Raw genomic sequence first — 25,343 nt, 5'->3', positions numbered from 1 at the left:
CACAATGTCCGTCCGTCCGTCTATCCGTCCGTCTGTCCGTCCGTCCGTCTGTCCGTCCGTCCGTCCGTAATTAATGAATTGGGGGAAACGTGATTTTCTCGGCTCCTATAAAAGATAGAATTCTGAAATTTTTTGACAACATTCCCATCATCAAGGAGCACAATTAACTATAAAACACCAATGGCGTTCGGACTGCTTTTTAGCAGGTTTTAGGCTATTTTTTATATTTTCCAAATTTTCCCCATATCTTTGGTGTTTATGGTCCGATTTTCGAAATTTTTTCAGTTAAAGATATCAAAATTAAATTTCCCGTCATTTGAAGAAAACAACAATGACGGTCGGACTGCTTTTTAGCAGGTTTTAGGCTATTTTTTATATTTTCCAAATTTTCCCCATATCTTTGGTGTTTATGGTCCGATTTTCGAAATTTTTTTAGTTAAAAATATCAAAATTAAATTTCCTGTTGTTTGAAGAAAACAACAATGACAGTCAGACTGCCTTTTTGCAGGTTTTTGGCTATTTTTATATCTTTCACATATTTACCCATATCTTTGGTGTTTATGGTCCAATTTTCAAAAAAATTTCAGTTAAAGATATTAAAATTAAATTTCTGGCATTTTAAGAAAAGAAACAATGGCGGCCAAACTGCCTTTTAGCAGGTTTTGGGCTATTTTTATATGTTTGACATATTTCCCCATATCTTTGGAATTTTTGGTCTAATTTTAAAACTTTTTTGCATTAACAGTTTCAAAATATTTTTTCCCATTGTTATGTGCATCTAGTATGTAATTAACTTTAACCGTCTTCATCATACAAAATAAAACAAGGTTTCGTGTTTTCCTAATAAATCTATTCTTGATTTTAATAAATACACTTTAAATCTACTTTTACATATTCCCATCCACAATTTTTGTGCTTCGCTACTTATGGATGTTGTCATCCTTGTTAAGTTGTTACTTATAGTAGTACTAGCCGCAACACCCTCAGTGGCCTCTAGGGGAACTTATGGGAGGGGAGGGGGGGGGGGGAAGTCGCATTGTCAATTTTAGTTATAAATGAAAAATATAATTTTAAGGGGTCGAGTCATTTTTCGTTGGGAGGGTGGAGAAAAATAACCTCAATCTACATAATGGATTGATTTTGTTTTTCAAAATAAGGGAAGTATGTTAATTTATCTTCTATTATCTTATCTCTGCTTATAACTCCATTTAATTAATTGTTCCATTTAAATCAAAAATGTTGTTTGTATGCTTATTGTTTTCTTCTTTTGAACGTAATTATCCTTGTTAAACTTTTTATTTAACAAAAATTTAGGAAACACTATAACAGATTGAAACATGTGATGAAACTTTGAATTTCTTTAGTAGTTGTTTTAATTCGGAGTAGATAAGACATACAAAATAATAATTTGCTTGACAAGTCAGTAGAGTCTAGGTAAACATATTTCTTGTATTCATTCGAATCCGGTGGATAGGAACCGGTTCTTATCCATACGAAAAAAATATGTCTAGCATCGTATTATATCCAGCTTTCTACGAATATAAAAAGGTACAATTATAAGATTAAAACCAGTTTTTTTAGCCCCGAGGTGCCGAAAGCTGTTTATAATACGATGCGAAAAATAACTATTTTAGTTTCTACACTTGGTACCCAAAGTAGAATTTAGTTCAATAAAATTATTTGCAAAGGTAAAAGATTTATAGTTTTAGTTATATTAAAAATTACAAAAATATGTCTTATGTACAGTAAACCTAACTTAAACAAGAAGAATTATATAAAAAAAATTCTGATAAATATATTTAAACTTACAAATATTAAGATTACTAAAAAGGTTTTTATGATCTTTATCCTATGATATAAAGTAGTAAGGTTTTTTTTGTCGGTAGCGTTAGATTCTAATAACTACTCAACCGATTTTGAGGAAAGCTTTACATAGGTCTTAGGATGGTTATAGGCTATTTTTCTGCACATCCACTTCGAGCACAAAGCCCCCAGATGCTAGTGGTACAGGCACTATTTTAATTTCAAAGTATAATTATATAACTGTTCTCCATTCTAACATAAAAAAGTGACAAAAAACTTTTATCTATAAATAATAATTTTCTATTTTTTAGTAGCAATGGTGACTGTTTCGAATCTGCTACCTTCGATGGTGTTACTGATGAGTCAATCACTGGTTATAGAGGCTCAAAGCCTCGGAGCCCAAACACACAATGATCAAGATGACATTACAGGCAAGGATTTTTTTATTTTATACAACTACTATATAATGTATAATAATGTAATTAAAACTTTTTGTTTTTTTTATTTTGTATTTTCTCAAAACTCCGAGTTAAGCACTTACCCCCCCCCCCCCCTCCTTTTTTTGTATAAAAATAAGGTAGGGGGTTAGTTTTTCTTTGTTTTTTTTACGGTAAAGGTTTAGGTTATATATTGATAGGATTAGAATTTAGTAGATATAGGCCCCGCAGGTTTTTGGTCCTCTGCAATTGTTAGACATAGAAAAACGCCACCCCATTTTCTCATTTGTTTTCTTAAATGATTGTAGGTTTCAGTGCCCAAAATCCTTCTTTGAAATAGTAATTTAGTTTTTATTTGCAGATGTAAGTGTGCATCAAGACTTTACAGAAAGAGACAACATAGCTCATCATGTCATGGATGCATTAGTTGAAACTGGCAAAGCATTGCACCAGGTTTTCAACAACCTGAACCATGCTGATATTGCCACTGAAGTTATTGATCTGGACCTGAGAATGAGCACTACTAATCTACAGACAGCTGGCATACAAAATGATCACATCTTTGAGCAATTCATTGAATCATTCTCAAACATTAAAAAGAATCTTGTAACATCTAGAATCTTATTGACATCATTTGCAAAAAGTACAATCAGTAGGTTAACAGGTCTTGAGCAGATAATAAATACAACAGAGCAAAGGCCAGATAAGACAATATTTGGATTGAAATTAGCTACAAAACAAATGATTAATATTATTAATCTCAATGATGATACTCTCCCTGAAGCTGAAGATTACATAGAACAAGTTAATGATTTACTTCAGACTGTAGATCAACTATTGCAAAGTATGAAACATAGTCTTGAAACACATAGGATTTCAACAACGCAAAGCAGACAGATTGACTTTCAACATATTCGATCAAAGCGTTCGGCTACTTCAATTACATCACTTTTTAGTTCTTTGGTTGGCAAATCAACAGTAAATATGATTGGCAACAAGAAGAAAGGTATTCTAGGTGGTGTTTCTAAAATCTTCTTTAACTGCGCAGTTGGTCCTTACTTTGGTAAATTTGCTGCAATAGGATCAGCAGTTATCGGAGGAGTAATTGGAGGTACTGCCTTATCCTCATACTTAGCAGACTATCTTACTGGCTCACGAGTTGAAGAGATTAGGCAGACTATGGAGGAGGCGAGAAAGGAATTGGTTATTTCTGAGACACAACTGCAAAAGTTTATCTCAGATGGAGTAGCAATGGATAAAAGTTTTCAGAAACTTAAGAAAGAGAAGGCAGACAAGCAAAGAGAACTAGAACACCAACAGAATCTACTCCAGCAAGAGCTGTTTCAAAACCAACAAAAAGCCATCCAAAGTGCCATCAATTCAATGGAGTTTATTCACAAATCATTTTCTGACACAACAATCAAACTTAGATCCAAAATTATTCCTCTTGGAGAGGAAAGGTTTAGATTAGAACAACTTCTTCAGAATTTAGAAAAGGAAGATCTGGATGGTATGAAGCTTGACAATGCCGTCAAAGCTAATGTTGTCAATATGATTTACAATGTAAAGAATGCATGTGATAATTTTATATTCAAACGAATGCATCAAGAATATAGAAATATTCGTTAGACTTTGTAAGTCTTTGATTTTATAATACCTTCAAATAAATTGTAATCTTGTTTGAAATACATAGTTAGATCATTGAGTAGAGTATTGAATATTTTTTTGGAGCAAAGTTTCTCTATAATTCCAATTGTTGAACTGTCTGAAACATTTGAATTTTAAATTTCTCGACTGCCATTAAAGATAAATGGCTGACTTAAGAAAAAAAATTCCCATACGGCTCTATGTAAAATGCTTAATATTATACTGAGTTGTTAGGAGCTTTCTAATGACTCATTTTGACTACCTGTCTACATCCATATTTTTGTGATTCACTGTTCATGAATGTTGTCATCCTAGTTTAAAGTGAGCATTGTGAACAATTACAAGATTTAAAACTCCTTCAAAAAGCAATATCCCTCCAAACAATTAGTGTAAGAACTACAATTCCCTATCTTAGTTCTATTCTTACATAAAAAAAATTGGAACCAAAACTAATTCAATTATAGGTTTTGGGCAAGGTCTCTCTAGGGTTAGAGACCCCTTCAGAGTTAAAATGTAACAAATCATAGTTGACTAATACAAGGCTAATATTGTAAACTGCTGAAACATGTCTCTTGGTTTGGGGAATATACACAAAAAAAGGAAAAAGTAGCTTTTGCAATATTGTGAGTAAGATTTCTATCAAATGCGCTTATTAGGTAAAGCTGTTTTTAAATATGCGTTTAATTATACTTTGGGTGTGGTAATAATTAAAAACAATAGAATTAATAATTGCATTTGACTGGAATTTTACTCACAACTTTATAGAATTTTTCAAATGCTACTATTTCCTTTATACTTATCGTGAAGAGAATATGATATAATTACAGCTATTTAATTGATTTATTCAAAGGTTTTTAAAAGCGAAGCTTTTCTATAATTAGGGTCGGTCCGTCCGTACGTCCGTCCGTCCGTACGTCCGTAACGGATAGCTTTTTCCGTTAATTTAGGCATGTTAGAATTGTCCTATCGATTTCAAATTTTGCATGGTGATTCCTTTAGTAGTTAGGTACGATTTAGAAAGCGTAGCAACTCTATAATCATTACCAAAATGTCCGTACGTCCATTTTAAACATGTTGATTTTTTTACTTTTTTAACAACAAATTTTTATGTGATCAAATCATCGGATTGATCTGATTTTTGGTATATTGATTCCTGGGACAACAAAGTATAATGTAATAAGCGAAGCAACTCTATAATCAAGCCCTAAAAATGTAAGTATGTCCATAAAAATTATCCTGTATCAAGCAGTTTTACAACAAATTTACTTACAATTTTGCTTTGACTCTTATAAATTTATATTATGATAATTAAGTTCTAACACTATACAAGTGTTTATGTCCGTTTGTCCTCCCGTTTCAGTGCTTCGCTTTTATGGATGTTGTCATCCTTGTTTTAGTAGATATTAGTATATTTTTTTCTCCCCTCCAAGGAAGTTTTGACTTGTAAATGTAAATGAATTTTTCCGGGGGTATATGCCCCTTTGGCACATCAATGGCATTTACTTTGTTTCACAGTTTGAACAAGGTTATTGTGTCCAATATCAACGAATACTTGTTTCACAAAATAAACACATTTTTTACTAGGGGACATTGGACTGTAAATTACTCTGGTAAATTAAGTTTTATAACCACGCTTGTCTAATTCATCGACTCAAAACCTTTGGGTAATTTTAATGATATTTTATATTGGATCCAAAATATTATTAAAAAAACTGAACCTAGTAATAGTGTCTAACTTTTTATCTTTGTGACGAAACAAAAATCGAAGGATGAGAGGGGAGGAGGGAAAGGAAACCCCTAAAAAAGAGATGGATTTTTGTTACGTCACAAAGATAAAAAGTTAGACACTATTACTAGGTTCAGTTTTTTTAATAATATTTTGGATCCAATATAAAATATCATTAAAATTACCCAAAGGTTTTGAGTCGATGAATTAGACAAGCGTGGTTATTTTGTTTATCAACATTGGGAATATATATATCAATTTATCGTCTATTGTCTTATCCCCTAAAATCCCTGGACGTAAGGTTATTGTGAGCTTTATGAACAAATACAAGTTTTGAAATACATATAAACACATTTGTAAAATCGCAGATACTCTACAAGTTAGCCAGCCTGTCTGACTATTTTCACACTATATGCTCGTTTTTTCTTTTTATTTACATGTTCAGTGTTAATATTTTTTTCTTTTACCATAAAAGCCTCTTGAAGCACTGGAAGGAAGGAAGTGTTGAAATCGACACCCACTTTCAATTGAAGTATTAAAAAGAAAATGTATAAATAAGAAAGAAATGTGTGAATTAAGAAATCATTTAAAATATTAATATTTCATCATGTATTATAATCAAATATTTCCTATAATTTCCTATAATATATGTTGTTTTTTTTGTATGAAGCTTAAGATCTCAAGATCTTAATAACTACTATACCGATTTATTTTATGGAAGCTTCATATAGGTCCTCTTATTGTTTAAGGCTATTTTGTCTGATAATATAAAGTAGTAAGGCTTTTATGTCAAGGTATAGCTTAAGATCTCAATTACTGCTAAACCGATTGAGTTCTCTATCTTACATAAGCTTCATACAGGTCTTCTAATGGTTCTAGGCTATTTATTTTTAGATTCTAGTCTTGGTATTGATTTAAGCTATTTTGGATCTACTGCAGTTCACGGTAATATTCGTTACCAGCAATATTTTACCATGAACTGCAGTAGATCCGCTATTTTTAATCTCATCTCTGCTCCTTCGAACACAGAGCCCCTAGATGCAAGGCCAATGTTATTGATTAAAGAGTAGCTCCATTAGTAGAAATCCAAATAATTCATTGTTATCCATTAAAATACAAAAGATGATAGGGATGTTAACCATAATACCTAAACGTTTTGGCAAATGTTTCAATATAAAAGTTTTTAAGGAAATGCATAATAATTTCATCCATATAGGTGTAAATACGTTACAACTAAATTTTAGTATCTTGTGCAGTTTACGGTGAAATGTTCCTGGTAACGATTATCACCATGAACTTTAAAGGCTGCTAACGGCCAAACGGTGGAACGTAAAGATTATGCTCGCTTACAATTTTGACCGACAAAAGAAGTCCCACAAATAATAAGAAGGTCTACAAATAATCTGGAATAGTCATTACTCAATTATGCAAAGTTATATCGCAGTGCACATAAAGACTTATTTCACACATTTTTTCTTCAGTGAAGCTTTCCCTGTGAATAAATTGGATCTTGGCTATTCCAGATTGTTTAATGATGTGATTTTCTCTGCTACTATTTAATGTAGACAGCTGAATTTTGTGTTCGTCCTGTAAACATATTATTTTATATGAACTAAATCATTTAACTAAAATAAATTGCATTTCTATAAGTTAAAACAATATAGTCGAAATTGTATGTTTTCAGGACCACCTTTTAATCTTGGCTTGTGTCTTTCCCTTCCTTGATTGCTTTGGACAGAATATCATGTTCAGTTTTACATAGAAGAAAACGAATATAGAATATCAGCGTATTTATGGCTCACAGTGTATACAGAATAAAGAATTACTCTACTTTAAATTTGAAACTATAAACACAGAGAAACTATGAGCATATAAATGATGTACATTTTTATATTCCAGACAACTACCTCATCTAAATAGCAAGGACCTTTAAGCTAGCAGACAAAAATGAATTTTATCAAACTTTGATTTTCAATTAAGCTGTCAGAAGCTTTTGTGTGTGATTTTCATTATTTTTGTTGTTGCGGCAAACTATCTATGTCCTATTGTGCAAATTGTCCTGTTGTTCTCTTTAATGCACCTGACTACTTTCTGATTTACTTTACCTGATTTCCTTATAGCAAGAGCTACATTTAGCTTTATCATTTTAAACTGAGGTGATTCTACATTTTGGGTGTGTCCGCCAGTAAGTCAATCATAAAGGAGAAGCAAAAAAAATACGTAGATTTTTAAAATTCAAATTGCGCGGCTTGTATTAATAGTAGAAAAATGTTACGCATACCGTTAGAACCGCTATGAAGTGTATTTTTTGGAAATATAAGAACGATTCCTCTGCTGCATATAGTCAGGAAGCTACGTAGTAAAATGTCCCAACCGACTTAAAACTTGGCTTGCGAGTAAAACTTGGAACGTTTTACCACCTAGTTCCTATATTATTTGTAGCACAGGCACCGTTTTTATATTTCCAAAAAATAGAGTTCTTAACAGTTCTAACGGTATGCATAACATTTTTCTACTATTAACACAAGCCACGCAATTTGAATTTTAAAAATCTACGCAGTTTTTTTGCACACACTATTCTCTAAAATTTAGTAATATACTCGCAAGTCAAGTTTTATGTCAATTGGGACATTTTACCGCGTAGCTCTTTACCAATGCGTAGCACAGAAATCGTTTTTATATTTCCAAAAAATACAGTTCATAGCGGATCTAACGGTATGCGTAACATTTTTCTACTATTAACACAAGCCGCGCCATTTGAATTTTAAAAATCCACGCATTTTTTTTTGCTCACCCTTTAGGTCTTTACTTATAATATACATATACCACAATAAGATTATGAACGATAAATTGATGTACATTCTCAATGATCATCACCCTTGCTTTAGATTAGAATTATTATCGAAAAGTGTTAGTTTGTTAGTTTGAACCTACAAATCAAGATTTAATAAAAGTGCCAACGTTGTGAAGTCAACGAATAAGAGAACGTGTAATTTTTAGTCCAATGCCTCCTACCTCCCTGAAATAAAGTATTACCTTACAATCAATTAAATTTAACCTATCATTCCATCCTTAGGTTAGGTTAAGTTTAGACAGCATATTCAAAAGATTTGGGGGGAAGATTAATTATCCACTATTGTACTATCCCTGAATGTATGAGTTGGGGTGAGTTTAGACAACATATTTAAAAGATTTGGGGGAAGATTAATTAATCCACTATTGTACTATCCCTGAATGTATGAGTTGGGGTGAGTTTAGACAACATATTCAAAAGATTTGGGGGAAGATTAATTAATCCACTATTGTACTATCCCTGAATGTGTGAGTTGGGGTGAGTTTAGACAACATATTTAAAACTTTTGTGTAAACTTGTTCAATTTTAAGTTGTGCTAAACAAAATCAAGTTCAATCAAATCTGCAGAAAAGCCTCATTTTTTCCGCATGTAAATAAGGCTAATCATTGAGAGCGTTGAAGAAAAAGGAAAAAAGAAAGAGAAAAAATATAGGGTTTCGTGATTTTTTTCATTACTTCTATTCTCATAAGCATTTGCTTGATTTAACTTTTTTCAATCCAAATATTTGTTTTGTACTTTGTTAATTATGGATGTTTCCATTCTTGTTTTAAACTCAATGAAATTTAACATTAATTGAATGCATTGTTTGGTAGTTTTATAACCTGGTATGACCGGTAAAAATCTGAAAATACCAATTATTATAAATTGATAAATTTAGCAATGTAATTATTTGCAAGGAACTATTGGCTTTTATGAAAATTTGCTAATTTCAATAAACATTTAACAAAATATACACATACACACATCATATTTTATCATTTACTAATGTCATTTATCTATCTATTTAGTTTTCAAATCTGGTTTACTTAGCGAAGTAGCTAAGTTTATTAATAACATGTAAATCAATCCGTCAATATATTTTTTTGAGAAGATTCCGGTCTAAATTTCACATGGGCTATTGATCGGTTGGTCACTATTTAAAACTAAGAGACTTAAATACTTATTTCGGATCTACTGCAGTTCACGGTAAAATATTGCTGGTAACGAATATTGCCAAACGGCTGAACGTACATATAATGCCCGCACACTGTTAGAAGGCCTACAAATAATCTGAAATAGCCACAAATCAATAATGCATAATTATCTCGCAGTGCAGAGAAATGCGCGAAAAAGGCCTATTTTACGCGTTTTTTCTTCAGTGAAGCTTTCCCTGTGCATCATTGGATCTTGGCTATTCCAGATTATTTGTAGGCCTTCTTATACCGCTTAAAATGGTGTGCGGGTATGATCTGTACGTTCAGCCGTTTGGCAGCTAGCAGCCTTTAAAATCCATAGATTTTTGGCAATATTCGTTACCAGCAATATTTTACCGTGAACTGCAGTAGATCCCTTATTTCTCTTAAGGTTTCTTGATTTTCTATGATTTGTTTCTATACTTATATATCTAGCTTTTTGAACAATTTAATATCTGCGCTTCGCAAAGATAAAAATTAACAGATTAGCTTCGTTCTTGCGCAATAAATTAATGCTATGTTTTAAAATTATTTTTGCTATTTTAATCAATATAGGATCGATAGATTCATAGACATTTAAACAAATTGGCTGTTGTTTCTGTTTCCCATAATAAACATAAAATTGAAAATTAGATCCATTGTCCTATTCTAATTTGCATGAATCTATAGAACAAAAAGTAAGTTGAGCCAATAGTATGAATAAGTCTTTGAGACATAAATAAATATAATCATGAATATCTACAAAATATTCATTTATTAGGCTTGTTATGGATAAGCAGTTAGAAGACTGGGTTTTATTGGATAATCTTTTGAAAATGATATTCCAAGATAAGGTTATTTCAGAATATCAGAACATGAATATATTATTGAATAACTCTCAGGAGGATAGGTACACTGCAAGTTGTTTTATTAGTTTAAAACTGGAAAACCTTAAGAGAACGGACTTTTATATATAACCTTCAGAAAGGTTTGATATATAGCCTTCATAGGACAGTAACACCACAATAACTTTTTATATATATTGGTTATTCAAGAATGACCTATCTATAATACAATGTAGAATTATGTCTGTTCGTCCGTCTGTCTGTCCGTCTGTCCGTCCCTTCAGATCTCGGAAAAGCACCTAACCGATTGAATTCTACTCTCCAGGAAATATACCTACCAGGTTATGTTTAAAGATTACCTTAACCGTTATAACCTAAGGGTAGACATATTCTTAGATAACTTCAGATGAAAAGTAAACCACAAGTAACCTATTTTCCTAAATGACCCAAGCATCTAATTCTAGATAAATTAGTAAGATCTTATGCACTTGCCCCCTAGATAAGTTGACTTTGGGAGGATGGGGAGCTTTGCAAACCCATGATAATTGTGGAGAGCATAGCATAAAATTATCTTACACTTGTTATCTAACTGCGAATTAGATTCAAACATATTCTGGTGTATAGTTTTTTTTAGCTTTGGACAATGACATGTTTGCTGCGACTATTAATTTGCTGCGACTAATCTTTAAGAAATTTGGTTTACAACTTGAAATAAATGTTTTTTCCTATTATCATAAAGTTTTCTGTTTGTTTCTCTATTAAGATTTCTCTATTTCAACTGATTTCCGGCCCTACACTTTTCAAACATTGACCAATGCTAATGGATATAGAATACGTGCATATATAGACATAGGAAATTTTATCCTAAATCTAGGTTGCTATTATGGACTTCATTTATTGTTCAGTTTGTTCATCCAGTAGGATGGAAAGGGATGGGGTTAAGAAGGTTGTTGGGGGGTGGGGATTTTTCTTTATTTTAGCCACCTGGCAGAATCACTTTAAGAGTACAAGAATATCTGCTGCAAAATCCGAGTGATTTTATATCGATTGATAGGATTGAAGTCACTAGTAGTTGCCTCACATATATTAACATGAAGTAAATATACATATTTGTCTTAAAGTCTTAAAGAGTTTAAGAAGCTAATACAGCTCTTTTAACGTCTATGTGGAAGCTTTAGCTTAACTTAATAATAATATTCATTTACATTGTTGTGAACATGTATACCTTTTTTATGCAAAAGGTTTCTATGTCATTCAAAATTCTTATGTTATTACAATTCAATAGATAAATAATCTTGTCATCCCTATAATATGTTTAATGTTTATAAAACAAAGAGAAGTATATAAAGAAATATTTATCAGAGAAGCAGGGATAAAAAACTTAAACCTCACAAATTAAACCTCCCCTTATTTTGAAATAAAATAAAGATAAGATCGGGGGGGGGGGGGAGGAGCAGTTTAGGCCAGGCCAAATTAGATTATACTGTCACTGTGTGTTGGGTAGTTTGGCAGGGTTATGGCTATCCGACTGGGTTAAGTATAGATAGAAAACTACCTCCCCTCCTCCTATTTTCAATTTATTTATGTGCTCACTAGGGTCTTTGGGAGAAAGCACTCATCAAATTTTGTGCATTACTCTATCTTTCCTTATATTATTTACATATTCATAAGCGCAAACATTGATTACCATAACAAAGTAACCAGACAAAATATTTATCAGTACAAGGTTCTTGGTGCTTTCCTGCAAACTACTATTGAGTACTGAAACCCAAGAACCTCTTTAAAAATTTAAAATGCCTATTCCCCGCAGGGTATCTAACCCTTTGTTGGTGCTACCCAGTAAACAGTAAAACCTAACCTAACCCGACCATGAGTAATAAACTAACAACTGTAAAACTATTAACCCCCCCCCCCCCACTCTCATTATTTCCTATTTATTTCAAATAACAAAATCTCTTTTAAACTTCTGCTTTTTAAGTTCTGACACTCTACAGGTGTCAATTTTCGTTTGTCTTACCCTCTACTTTTATTATGTCTTTCTAATATATTCTTATCAAATCTGAGGAATATGTATGGTGTAGAATGTCGTTGTGATATTGTATTTAATAAAAAAAAACATGATCCAATTTTAATACACTAGCGGATATGCCCGTAGAGGCCTCTAGAAGCACTTGAGGAATGAGGAGTTGAATTTGATAACCCAATTTTTTATTATAAATTTAAAAAGAAAAAGTTAATAATATTCGGTGGGAAGATAATTTTTTTAAAGTCAATTCTTCCCAAGACCTATGAAAAGCTACCCTGTAACGGAGAACCAAATCGGTTCAGCGGTTAGTGAGATCCTTCGGAACAAACAAACAAACAGATAGACAGATAAACATCCTGTTACTTTATTTAAACTAGCTTAATGTGCTAGAGAAGCATAATATCGGTCATAAAAATGGCATTATTACGAAGCGAAGCATAGATAAAGAATAACACACAAAATAACCAGTTATGTGGTTAGTAAGATCTTTACGGACATACAAACAAACAAAAATACTACATTATGAAATTAGACACCAAAAATCTGTTTATGGTATGGCTGTTCGCCTTCTTGTATTTAAAATGATTTTTTAGTAGCGAAGCTACTCTATAATTCACTTTATCCGTCAGTCCGTCAGACTGTAATGCTATGGGGGAAACGTGATTTTCTCGGCTCCTATTCAAGATAGACAGCTGAAATTTTTAGTGAATACTCCTATTACATATGTCGATCTAGTCTATACATTATTTTCTCCATCTGTCTGTTATTTGGAGTGCTAGATCGATTCCTAGATTTTCAAGTTTTCATGATTTTCTTAATTCCATTTCAATGACTGAAATTTTCAGGGATTAATTAAATTTAGATTCTACTTGTTTTTACGTAGTTTTCAAAGCTTTGTCTCTTCATTGGGGTGCTAGATTGATTCGTAGATTTTTAGGTTTTCGTGATTTTTTTAATTCCTATTCAGGATTGACGGCTGGAATTAACATGGATTGAATATGCTCTTATACTACATAATTCCATCAAGTTTCATTAAGATTTGTCTATTAATTGCGGTGCTACATTGATTTTTAAGATTTTAAAGTTTCCGTGATTTTAAAGATTGCGTGATTTTTCCTGTGTTACCTATTTTATCATGTTTAATGTTTATTGTGTGACGCTCTATAGTAAATTTTTTCCCGATATCCATTCATAATTTTTGAGCTTCGCTACTTGCCGATGTTGTCATCCTGGTTATTTTTTATATCCTTTAATATAAGGTAATGAGAATTTCTATGTCTGTAGCGTAAGATCTCGCTAACCGCTGAACCGATATAGTTCTTCTTTACAGTGAAGCTTCTTATATGTCCCGGGATGGTTTTATGTTATTTTTATGCCCTTCCATATCTCTTCGAATATAGAGCCCCTAGATGCTAGGGGCGCAGTTTGAATAAGTGAATTACATTTGTATGTTAACAAGGATGACAACATCAGAGCATAATTTTTTTTGCAAAATTGCTTAAATATAGTATACAGTAAAAAAACATACTTTCATTTTTAGGATTTTATTGAGAGTTGCCTCGCTTATAATACTTTACCTTGTTGTCCTAAAAATCATTATTCCAAAAATCAAACGAATAGGATAATCGGTATTATCATCTTAGGATTTTTTTTAATTTCGAAAGTTTTCTTAACCCCCCCCCCCCCCCCCCCCCAAGAACTATTACTTTGGCCGCGGCGCTCGGCAAACTTGCCTGCCTATATTATAACCTAACCTTACTTTGCAAGATTTAAAGTTCTTCGGGGGGCGGGAGGAGGGTACCAAACCTTTAAAAAAAATCTTAAAATGAAGAGGATAACGCCGGATAATCATATCATGCAAAATAACTTTTGTCAAACCAAAATGTTAAAAATGTTTTTAATGGAACTTTTGGTAACGATTATAGAGTTGCTTCGCTTCAAAATTCGTAACTAACTATTATAGGAATATTTTCTCAGCACTTTTCAGGATAGCAGAAATGTACCTAATGGCAGAATAATGAATAGCCAAAAGCATTACAATTCTAAAAAGGTCGTCATTAATAATAACTGTTGACCCCTCCTCCCATATGTTAAAAATCGTGCTAAGCTAGGGGGGTGAGGCAAAAAAAGCTACTCCTACCCATCCCCCTTTATTTATTTAATACAAAAAAAACACTTTAAGGGAATGCACCTTAGTTTATCCACATGTCAAATGGATAAAAAAAACTGATAAAGAAGAGATTATACTACTTATAGCTATTAGCTCATTTAATTCTAAAATAATGAGGATAAATAGGATAATATTTCTTCTTTATTTGTATCCTAAGACTTATTAAAATAATTCAGGTTTTATCCTTGTTAAGTTAGACACTTATTGAAAAATCAAGGATGACATTGACAACATCCATAAAATCAAAGCTCTGAAACGGTAGGACGAATGAACATTAACACTTGTAGAGTGTCAGAACTGAATAAGCAGAATGTTAATGCATAAGTCTAAGCAAAATTGAAATAGATAATTCTAGCATATATATCTTAATAATTATATTGTACAAAAAAGTTAAATATAAGCATGTTTTAAAAAGACATACGGACTCTCTGATAACTATTATAGAGTTGCTACGCTTCCTAAATTTTACCCAACTGTTAAAGGAATCATCCTACAAAGTTTGAAATCGATTGGACAATTCTAACATGTCTGAATTACTGAAAAGAGTTCTGGACGTATGGACGGACCGACCCTAATTATAGAAAAGTTTAACTTTTAAAAAGAGTTAATATTTAATATTTCTCCAAAGCTTAAAGATATCTTAGTTGTGTTTTAACTGTATGCTGATTTACAGCTAATACTTACTTATCTTAATTCAAAAAATACAACAATCAAAATGAATATAGAAATAGAAGTTTTACTAAACAATTTTTATTCCTGTGTATCTTACTTGATAGGTATTGATTTTTATACACGAACATTTCTAGCCTACACAGGATAGAAGCTGAGATAAATTGGGAGGGGGCACGCTGGTATAGGTTAAAAGTTTTCTATGTGGGTTTGTCTGCTAAAACTTTTTTTATTTTATTAGTTCAATGACAAATATAAAAAACTTAGAGGAATTTTAATTAATATTAATAAAATAAAGTAATTTCAAATGTAATCTATACCAAAATAAGATTTTAAAATAATCCAATAATAAGAGGTTATTTCTTTCTTTGCCTAACTGTGCAAGCTGAAAAAGGCAAAATTTTGCACAATAGTTTCACTTTTTGCCCATTGTGCTACATTGAGCTTTTTATTACACTTGTCCCCATGATAACGTTTTCTTATTTGTTGGCCTAACAACCTGGGGGACCCTTATTGAATTTTTTTGGTTTGGGCATTTAGCTCAGTGTCCAAACGTTCCAACCACTAAATGTAATCTACAGAAGGGTTTTTTTCAGAAATAACATGCATAGTATAAATTAAACCAATTAATAGATGTATATTACTTTTTAGTAGCGGAGCTACTCTATAATCTAACCGTCAGTCAGTCTATACATTGTTTTGTCCATCTGTTTGTTATTTGTGGTGCTAGATCGATTCCTATATTTTAAAGTTTTCGTGATTTTCTCAATTACTTTTCAAGATAGAGGACTGATATTTCAAGGGATTAATTAATTTTAGATTCTACTTATTTTTCCTAAGTTCTGTCAAGATTTGTCTATTAATTAGGGTGCTAGATCTATTCCTAGATTTTTTGGTTTTCGTGATTTTCCCGATTCCTATTCAGGATTGACGACTGAAATTATCAGTGATTAAATAAGCTCATATTCTAGATATTTCCATGAAGTTTCATTAAAATTTGTCTATTAACTGCGGTGCTAGATCGATTTCTATATTTTTAAGTTTTCATAATTTTAAAAGGTTGCGTGATTTTTAAGGTTTCCTATTTTACCTATTTTATCATGTTCAATGTTTATTGTATTACACTGATCTATAGTAAATTTTTGCCCAATATCCATTCATAATTTTTGAGCTTCGCTACTTATGGATGTTATTATCCTTGTTTATAGTAGTATATAATTTAGAATGAAAAAATTACAAAATAAAATTGATATATTTCATTAATTTGTAAATAATTTAGTTCCAGTTATGATAGTGGTAAACTTGGTTTTGATGTTAACCCTGTTGTATAATCTCTACATTAGGGAAAGGTGAGAAATGCTTCAAAGTTCATTTCATTTTAAGTGACGCATATCTATAATCCAATCCTCAAAATGTAAGTATGTCCTTAAACAGTGTCATGTATTTACGAAGTTTTATTTTTATTTTCAAAGCTTCGCTTTTAAGGATGTTGCCATCCTTGTTTTATAAAAATTCCTATCACATATTTTCAGTTTTTTCTTGTTATAAATTTAAAAATTCTTATAAAATGGTTAAAGGCAATTTTTTTAACTAACCTATTTCAAAAATATGAAAAGATTTTACTATTTTAGGCTATGGACATTACTAAACATGGGCTTAGCCCTAACCTTCTCTGTAAATCTAGTTGTTCAGGTAAAACATTTAACTCGAAGTTTTTGTTTAGCAGCAATGCCTTTTTAGTAGCGAATTTACTCTATACTCTATCACTTAGTCTGTATATATGTTAGACTGTAACGCTATAATGGAAATGCGATTTTCTCGGTTGCTATTAGATATAAACAGCTGAAATTTTTGCTAAAGATTCCCTTTTTCAATGTGCACAATTTACTTTGTCTGTGTGTCTATCTGTCATGCATAACTAATATTTTAGAAAGAAATATTTCATAAAGATTTTGTTATTTGTTAGAATAATAGCACATTTGTCAACTGAATATCCTCTCTATAATTCATTTTGTCGGTTTGTCCTTTGCTACTTAGGAAGGGTGTCATTCTTGTTACTAGTTTTGTTTCACATGCTTAAAAAAGGTTAGGTAAAAGGGAATTTGAACTACTTTATTTTAGGATAAGTTGTTTTAAAAAACCTTTCAAATAAAATTAAATTAATGTCTTTGTTAGTCTTTGACCCTGCATGCTCTTGGAATAATGCTGAGAAGGAAAAGAAGTATCATTCTTTGTTTGGAATTCTTTGGGTTAGTATTGTTTATCATCACTATGATATAATTTATGTAGAAATCATAATCATAAAATGTTTTATAAGTTCTTATTCAATTCTTCTTATTTTTTCCATGCAAAAAGTTTAAATTTAGGCGTTATCCTCTTATAATGTTTTTTTCAATTCTGAAAATTTTGGTACCCCTATGAAACCTGGCCAAGGCGCTTTTTTTACATTTAGATTAGGTTATTAGGCACTCAAATTTTCAAAATTGAAAAAAAATCCTAAGAGGATAATACCAATATCTATTTTCATAATCAGAATGGAAAATATCTACATTGCCCACCTCTGGAATTCATTCTTTTCAATGGTGGCTCTGAGAATCTTCCTTGCTGGATATCCAAGATATCTCCTGGCTGCAGGTTATCAATAACAATTAATGTATTTTTTTTTGAAGGATTATTATTTCCAGTATGGCTTAGAAACTAGTTAATATCCGCTTCATTGGAACCGGTTCTTATACATACTGAAAAATCATTAATCGCATTGTATTCCAGACAATTTTCAACAACTATTGAATTAAAAATCATATATTAATACCAGGTTTGTTCGTCTGGGTTTTTAGCCCCTTGGGGCTTTCAAAACTCTGTTAATCTTATAATTTTTCATTATGACGCTGATATTGATTGTAGGGACTGGATTGTTGAAATTTCTGTTCTTCACCTTTGTTGTGTGCACAAGCATCATCACTGATGTTCAATGGTTCCTCATCAAACCCTTTCCTGATGGCCACTTTCTTTCTGTGGTTTGTCAAGGGTAACTTTTTTTGCAATACTATTGGTAGTCCCTTTCGTGACAACGTCTCTTAAGGGGCGTTTCGTCTTATTTTCACTTTAGCTTTTGATAGCTTATTTTAGGTTAGGTTAAATGATTGCCCTGCTGGGTTAGGCCGTTTGCCCCACAGGGTTAGAGCTCCCTACAGTGGCTATAAAAAGGAGAAAGCTATTGTAAAATACAACGAAATGTCCCTTAAAAGGCGTTGTCACAAAAGGGACTATACCCAAACTTTTTAACATAGTTATAGGAAATTTAAAATTTGCAAACTTTTAAGAAGTAAAATATATTAAAAAATATGCAAAGCCATTTTCTTTAAAATGTTAGATAACTGACATTAACCTTTATTTAGAAAACCAGAAAAAATATTAGAGTTTGATTATGGAAAATTTTTCTCTAAGGTAAACCTTTCATGATAATGTTATATTTTTCAAATTTTTTAATTATAAACAGAGAATTTATTATATTATTAAACACTTTTAAGTCAAGAGTTTACTACATGATGATGGTTACATTGATGGTTTTCTTTGTTCTTATCAAATTTAGGAGGCTTGGCAGGATTGAAAGGTAACAATGAAAAGCATATTAAATTTATTTTAATCCAGCAGTTTAAAAAACCGCAATTAAATTAAAGGAACAATGCATTTATGCAATAAATTATTACTAATAATTTACTTGATGTAAATAATTGGCGCAATTGCACACATTTGAGCTCATGCAATGCTTTTTAATTTTTTTTTTCATTTCAAGGACCTTTTTGAAAAATTCAAGTTTAATGAAGTATGCTGGAAGACAAAGATATAATCTTATGACAACCAGGTAGGTATCTGAATGCTTATTAACAAGGATAAAAACATCCATAAAAGCCCATCCCGGAAATTGAAGGTTAAACGAACATTAACGCTTGTAGAGTGTCACAACTGAATAAGCAGAATATGAATGCATAAGTCTGGACAAAATCGTAAGTAAATTTGTTACAAAACTGCTTAAATACATGATACTCTTTAAGGACATACTTATATTTTTAAGACTTAATTATAGATATGTTTTGCTTATAACATTATACCTTGTTGTAATAGGAATTAGTATTTATAATAATTAAATATACAAAAATTGTTGTCAAAAAAGTTAAAAATCAGCATGTTTTAAATGGACGTACAGACTTTCTAATAACGATTATTGAGTTGCTGCGCTTTCTAAATCGTACATAACTGTAATAGGAATCATAATGCACAGTTTGAAATCGATAGGACAATTTTATTCTGTTTAGATTAACGAAAGAGCTAACCGTTACAGACGTACTGACGTACAAACGGACGGACCGACCCTAATTACAAAAAAAAACTTCGCTTTAAATATTTAACATGTTATTTGTGTCATTTCCAACTATTTAGAAAATATATAATGAATTTGATTTGATTGATTGCTTATATTCAGGCAAACTGTTTTTGCTTACCTTGGTATAGCATTGTGGAGGTTTGTTTCTTTTTCCATTTGTTATAATAGCATAATCAGATATCATCATAAAAATGCTAAATGGAATTTATTTGTTATAGAAAAAATAAATTTTCCTTAACATTATTTTAAACATAGTTTCATAGACACCAATTTATTTTGAATAAAAAGAGTCTTAGTTACTATATTACATCTAATCCTGATAATATACACATTAATGAATAATCATTATCATAAAAATTGCCTAGTTATCAATGCTTTTTAGAATCATAATTTCAGGTTATGCTTGGAAGGTCTATTGATGTTTTTGTTTGAAAATAGATATTTTGCTGCCAAGTATGGTTCACATGTTGTAACTGTATTTTTTATTCTCAAGGTAAATATTTCAAATATTTCAAAGTATTTTCAAATTAAGTTAAAGGTAAAACAAACAAAAATTTCATTTACAAAGATCTTAAAATATACTTAAAACTGTTTCACTTATATTTTACTAGCGGATACGCCCCTAGAGGCCTCTAAGATTACATGAGGATGAGGGAGTGAATTCAATAACCTACTTTTAGATTTAAAAAGATAAAGTAAAAAAAATTTAGGAGAAATTTTTGCAATGGGGGGGGAAGTTGTAATTTTTAAGGTATATTTCTCTTGGGAGGATGGTAGTACTCTCCCCCAAAATAGTTATAAACCATTCCAGGACCTATGAAAAGCTACCCTGTAAAGGAGAACCAAAAAAGTTAAGTGGTTAGTGAGATCCTTCGATTCGACACAAACAGACAGACATCATGTTACTTTATTATAACTTTGTTCAGCAATTTTGGTATGTAGTCAGCAATATCTACATATTTGTTGACTGTTGGTACAACTTTCCTGATTTATTTGACCAGGTCAGAAATTATTTTCACCAATCAATTTTTGACATCTTAAACATAGTCTATTATTTCAACATTTAAAATAAAAAATTAAAGTGCCATTTTTTTTACAAAATAACAGGGATCCAAAGGGATAAAACAATGGCCGACAAATTAATGTACATCCCCAATGATGATACACAAAATAACCACTTCTGTAGCATATTTTGAGTGGTTGGAACGTTTAAACACTCAACTTAATAAACAAACCAATCAAAATTCACTAAAGTCCCTAAAGTTGTTAAGCCAATGAATAAGTAAATGCTATTGTAAAACTTTGGGAACTATTGTAATGAGCAGCCCATTGTCCCCTCTCTCTCTGCAAAATAAGAACTTGACTTTAAAAAATCTAATTAAGCCAATAAAATAGTACAAAGGTTTCATATTATTTGTTTTAACTATCAAGTGGAAAATATATTTAGGATTAAATATACATACCATTTTATATTTCAGAAATTGATCACAAGAGGAAAAAGTTTTGGTAAAACCATCATTAAAATCTGTAACCTCTTCCCCCATGCCAGAGGTCTAAAATACTGTTACAAGAACAAAATTCCTTTTGCAGAAACCCAGCAAACCTTTTCTGTAATTGATTCTCCTCCCCCTAATCCAAATTTTCTTGATTTTAATCCCCAGCTTTACTCCTCCCAACAGGAGAGACAAACCCAGAAGCAACAAACAATTGAAACCATGGAAGTCTATGATTTGGATAATGATGGCTATATGATTGATAGTCAAGTTTGTCTCTTACCATCTGTCAGTAATGAGAGTATTGGTTCAATACTCAATAATTAAACATGATTTATATATATCACATTGTCAAAATTATTTAATTGTTGTGTGCTTGTGTTTAATAAATGTTTCAATCAATTTATCTTTCACAATTTAAAAAACTATTTTGGCACAAACTTATTGTTTGGTTATTAAAGTAAAACAATAGAGAGGGAAAGGGTTAAATCACTTTATGTCTCCACCCCGTGGACCATGTGCCGACTTTCAATTGGGTCTTTGAATATCAGCCAATAGCGTCGTTAAAATAGCCAAGCCGCTACAAAAGAGCAATTTAGATAGACAAAAAAGTTCCTCAATACTGGATCCAGGTAGCTGTCTGGGTTAAACATTAGGCTATAAAAGTTTTCCGGAATTTTAATAAATATAATAGATTTGAAATCTGCATAAAATGTTAAGGATTTTTTATAAAATTCGTTTTTTATATAATTCATTATTTAAAAGCGCAAATCCAATTTTAGTTAATAAATTTTGACCAATAGTATAGGTGGATTGGAAACTACCTGCTCTCTAATTGGTTGAATGATGTACGTCACTTAAGCTTCTCCAATCAGAGCGCAGATAGTTTTCAATCCACCAATCACAGATGTCAAAATTATTTAACTTAATTTGTATTTGCGCTTATAGATAAAGAATTATACAAAAAACGAATTTTATAAAAATTCCTTAAAATTTTATGCAGATTTCAAATCTATTATATTTATTAAAATTCCGAAAAACTTTTATAGCCTATTAAACATCTATACTTAATGCATTTATTGTTAGAATATAAACTAAGATATAAGTTAATACCAGTAGAAATATGATCATTTCCTTTTTCACAAACAAAAATTAATGTACTGGTATCAGGTCTTGAGACTTTTCAAATTCAATAGTTAATTTCGAAAAGGCCTTATTGTTAATGGGCATCAAGTCGGTTATGCTCTGTCTGTCGTTGGTCAGTCTGTTTACTCTCTTTGACATTGGTTTATATTGGGTATGATTTTCATTATAATAAAGAATAGATCGATAGACAGATTAATTTTAATGTGAAGATTCTATTTCGTGCTGTTAACCATCTTCTATGCTATGCTATTTATGGATGTTGTCATACTTGTTATATGATAATATTATTAGATTGATATGATTTTTGGAATACTGATTCTGGGACAACAAATACAATGTTATAAGCGAAGTATCTCTATAATAAAGTCCTAAAAATGTAAGTATATGTCCTTAAACAATATCATGTACTCGGGCAGTTTACTTACAATTTGTTTCGATTTTTATACATTTACATATATTCTGAATATTCAGTTCTGAAACTCTACAAATGTTAATGTTAGTTTGTCCTACCGTTTCAGAGCTTCGCTTTTCTGGATGTTGTCATCCTTGTTATGTAATAAAATTATTCGATTGATTTGATTTTTGGAATACTGATTCTAGGACAACGACAACAAAATACAATGTTATAAGCGATGCATCTCTAGAATAAAATCCTAAAAATGTAAGTATATGTCCTTAAACAATATCCTGTACTTGAGCGGTTTTTCAACAAATTTACATACAATTTGTTTCGATTTTTATACATTTATATTCTGATTATTCAGTTCTGACATCTATAAGTGTTAATGTTAGTTTGTCTTACCATTTAGGAGCTTTGCTTTTGTGGATGTTGTCATCCTTGTTATTATTTGGTTTATTATGTATTAATTACAATGTTCTGTTTAAAAAGTCTACATATAGTTTTTAAAAAATTAAGTAAATTTGTTGAAAATCTGCTTAAATACAGGATCCTGTTTAGGACATACTTACATCTTAGGACTTGATTAAAGAGAAGTTTTGCTTATAACATTGTACTATATATTAAGAGGAATCATTGTTCCAAAAATCGGATAAATAGGGTAATTATATCACATAAAAATTGTTGTCAAAAAAAGTAAAAAAAAATCAGCAAGTTTAAAATGGAAGTACGGACTTTCTGGTAATAATTATAGAGTTGCTACACTTTTTAAAGCGTACCTAACTTTTATAGGAATCATCATATTGCAAAGTTTTATAGGAATCATCATATTACAAAGTTTGAAATCGATAGGAAAATTTTAACATGTCCAAATTAATCGTTGGATGAATTTTATGTTTTCATTTATTTCCCTCCCTTATTTACGTAATAGCAGCCAAGAAGTTCTTGCTCCATTAATACCCCTTCTTTCCGGACGGTTAATTTAAAGATCCGTGAAGCAAACTAAAAGAATTGTAGTTTCAACTAAAATAGGACCCTATAACAAAGGTGACTAGAAGGGTCGAGGGAAGAAAAAAATGGCTTTTTATGGTAGGAAAATCTTTAAGTAAAAGTGGCACATTTCAACATTTTTATGATATCTTAGTACCTATACAAGTAGATGTGCCATCCCCCCCCCCCCTTTTTGTTATCTATAAGGTCCGACGGAGAGTTAAAATAACAGCACATGTTTTCGCGGAGGCTAGAGTTGCTATAGCTTTCAAAATCATACCTCACTGTTACAGAAATCATCATTCAAAGTTTGAAATCGATAGGACAATTCTAACATGTCTTAATTAACGAAACCCGTTACGGACGTACGAAAGGACGAACCTAACCTAATTATAAAAAAGCTTCGCTTTTAACAAGATTAGGTTGGGTTAGATGTCGGTTGACCTACTGAAATATTAGGTCGACCTCTAAAAATCTTTTATGAACCGGTCTGTAGAAGTTATAAATCCGATGCCACTACAGACTTAGACGGACATAGTAACAGAAAAGAGACACAATAAAAACTGTCCCGAATTTGTATTAATTTTGAGGAACACGACTCCAGTTACGTCATATTTTTCTTTCCCGAAAAAGGGAAGGGGGGAAGAAAAAAGAGATGGGAGAAAAGGGGGTTTTCCCCATCTCTTTTGAAGAGATTTTCTTCCCCCCTTCCCTTTTTCGGGAAAGAAAAATATGACGTCACTGGAGTCGTGTTCCTCAAAATTCATACAAATTCGGGACAGTTTTTATTGTGTCCAGAAAAGATATAACTTTTATTATATCAGCGCTTATCATATCATTGTAGACAAAACAATACTCAAGGATTTACAGGAATATCAAAGGATTTAGTAATGGACAATAAATTGATTATGAAGAACAAAATTAATCTGTCAGTAGATTTAGTTATTGGTTGAAAAGTTCTGACACTGCTAGTTTGAACCAACCAATCAAGACTTACTAAAGTTTTTTAGGCAAATAAGGTAATGTGTTCATAAAATTTAGAGGTTGAGCATAATTTACATATTTCCAATATTCCTTTTCTCTCTGAACATTTCAAACAATTTAAACCACAAATCAGTTAGGAATATTATTAGCAGTGAAGCTTCTCTATAATTCATTATGTCCGTCCGTCAGTCCTAAACGCTAAATGAGATTTACCTAGTCGCTATTAAAGCTAGACCTTTGTTTTTTTATGACAGCATTCCTAGTATTATGGAGCATAATTAAGTATACATACAAGTTAAAATAACAGCACATGTTTCGACGGAGGTTAAGGGGCTGGCCAAAGAAAAAGGGATGGATTGACTCTTTTTAAATTTATTTACGAATTTTGATTTGTTGGTTTTACGATTGAAGAGTTGTCATTGGACAAGTTTGGAAGCCAAGATCTGCACGCGAATTTTACAATTAAACTGTTTATTGCGCATTGGAAAGGGCAAAACCACTTGTGATTTAACTTTTAAGTAACGACGATTTTTTAAAAGAAAAATTAATTGTGATATTTGTTTAAGCGATATATTATTTATAAGCGGGAAATTTCTATAATTAGGGTCGGTCCGTCCGTT

General features: G+C 31.4%; 4 protein-coding genes across 5 annotated transcripts in view; 3 read left to right on the top strand and 1 right to left on the bottom strand.

Annotated features, from left to right (window-relative positions):
* Positions 1–25,343, bottom strand: part of LOC145328420 (uncharacterized) — a 383,707-nt gene that overhangs the window by 260,235 nt on the left and 98,129 nt on the right. The gene's annotated exons all lie outside the window — the stretch shown is intronic.
* On the top strand, positions 1,356–3,943 carry LOC145328406 (uncharacterized). Of its 2 annotated transcripts, none has more exons than XM_080172044.1 (3): positions 1,356–1,434; positions 2,115–2,234; positions 2,602–3,943. In XM_080172044.1, exons 2-3 carry the CDS (start codon positions 2,120–2,122, stop codon positions 3,867–3,869), a joined length of 1,383 nt encoding a protein of 460 aa, XP_080028170.1. In that variant the 5' UTR covers positions 1,356–1,434; positions 2,115–2,119; the 3' UTR covers positions 3,870–3,943. The 2 variants fall into 2 exon arrangements, with proteins under 2 accessions (XP_080028170.1, XP_080028171.1); XM_080172045.1 differs by having other exon boundaries at positions 1,363–1,434; positions 2,118–2,234.
* On the top strand, positions 16,980–20,132 carry LOC145327421 (uncharacterized). The gene is made up of 9 exons (XM_080170972.1): positions 16,980–17,021; positions 17,505–17,578; positions 17,863–17,963; positions 18,234–18,357; positions 18,728–18,776; positions 18,860–18,942; positions 19,126–19,194; positions 19,813–19,851; positions 20,096–20,132. Exons 1-9 carry the CDS (start codon positions 16,980–16,982, stop codon positions 20,130–20,132), a joined length of 618 nt encoding a protein of 205 aa, XP_080027098.1.
* Positions 20,123–21,555, top strand: LOC145327881 (uncharacterized). The gene is made up of 3 exons (XM_080171413.1): positions 20,123–20,206; positions 20,640–20,714; positions 21,192–21,555. Exons 1-3 carry the CDS (start codon positions 20,132–20,134, stop codon positions 21,531–21,533), a joined length of 492 nt encoding a protein of 163 aa, XP_080027539.1. The 5' UTR covers positions 20,123–20,131; the 3' UTR covers positions 21,534–21,555.

Source organism: Acartia tonsa, chromosome 9 (assembly GCF_053477335.1).
Source record: "Acartia tonsa isolate MP-2025a chromosome 9, ASM5347733v1, whole genome shotgun sequence".
In the NCBI taxonomy this organism is placed as follows: Eukaryota; Metazoa; Arthropoda; class Copepoda; order Calanoida; family Acartiidae; genus Acartia; species Acartia tonsa.
Note: the sequence above shows the minus strand (reverse complement) of the source record. Positions and strands in the feature narration are given on the sequence as shown.

Bases quoted from the DNA above. Each gene is read 5' to 3' on its own strand.
- LOC145328406 (XM_080172044.1), top strand. From the start codon at position 2,120: ATGGTGACTGTTTCGAATCTGCTACCTTCGATGGTGTTACTGATGAGT. The intron at 2,235-2,601 runs GCAAGGATTTTT...TTTTATTTGCAG, and splicing joins TGATCAAGATGACATTACAG to ATGTAAGTGTGCATCAAGAC.
- LOC145327421 (XM_080170972.1), top strand. From the start codon at position 16,980: ATGGGCTTAGCCCTAACCTTCTCTGTAAATCTAGTTGTTCAG. The intron at 17,022-17,504 runs GTAAAACATTTA...TGTCTTTGTTAG, and splicing joins CTGTAAATCTAGTTGTTCAG to TCTTTGACCCTGCATGCTCT. The intron at 19,195-19,812 runs GTAGGTATCTGA...GCTTATATTCAG, and splicing joins TATAATCTTATGACAACCAG to GCAAACTGTTTTTGCTTACC.
- LOC145327881 (XM_080171413.1), top strand. From the start codon at position 20,132: ATGTTTTTGTTTGAAAATAGATATTTTGCTGCCAAGTATGGTTCACAT. The intron at 20,207-20,639 runs GTAAATATTTCA...AACTTTGTTCAG, and splicing joins CTGTATTTTTTATTCTCAAG to CAATTTTGGTATGTAGTCAG. The intron at 20,715-21,191 runs GTCAGAAATTAT...TTTATATTTCAG, and splicing joins TTCCTGATTTATTTGACCAG to AAATTGATCACAAGAGGAAA.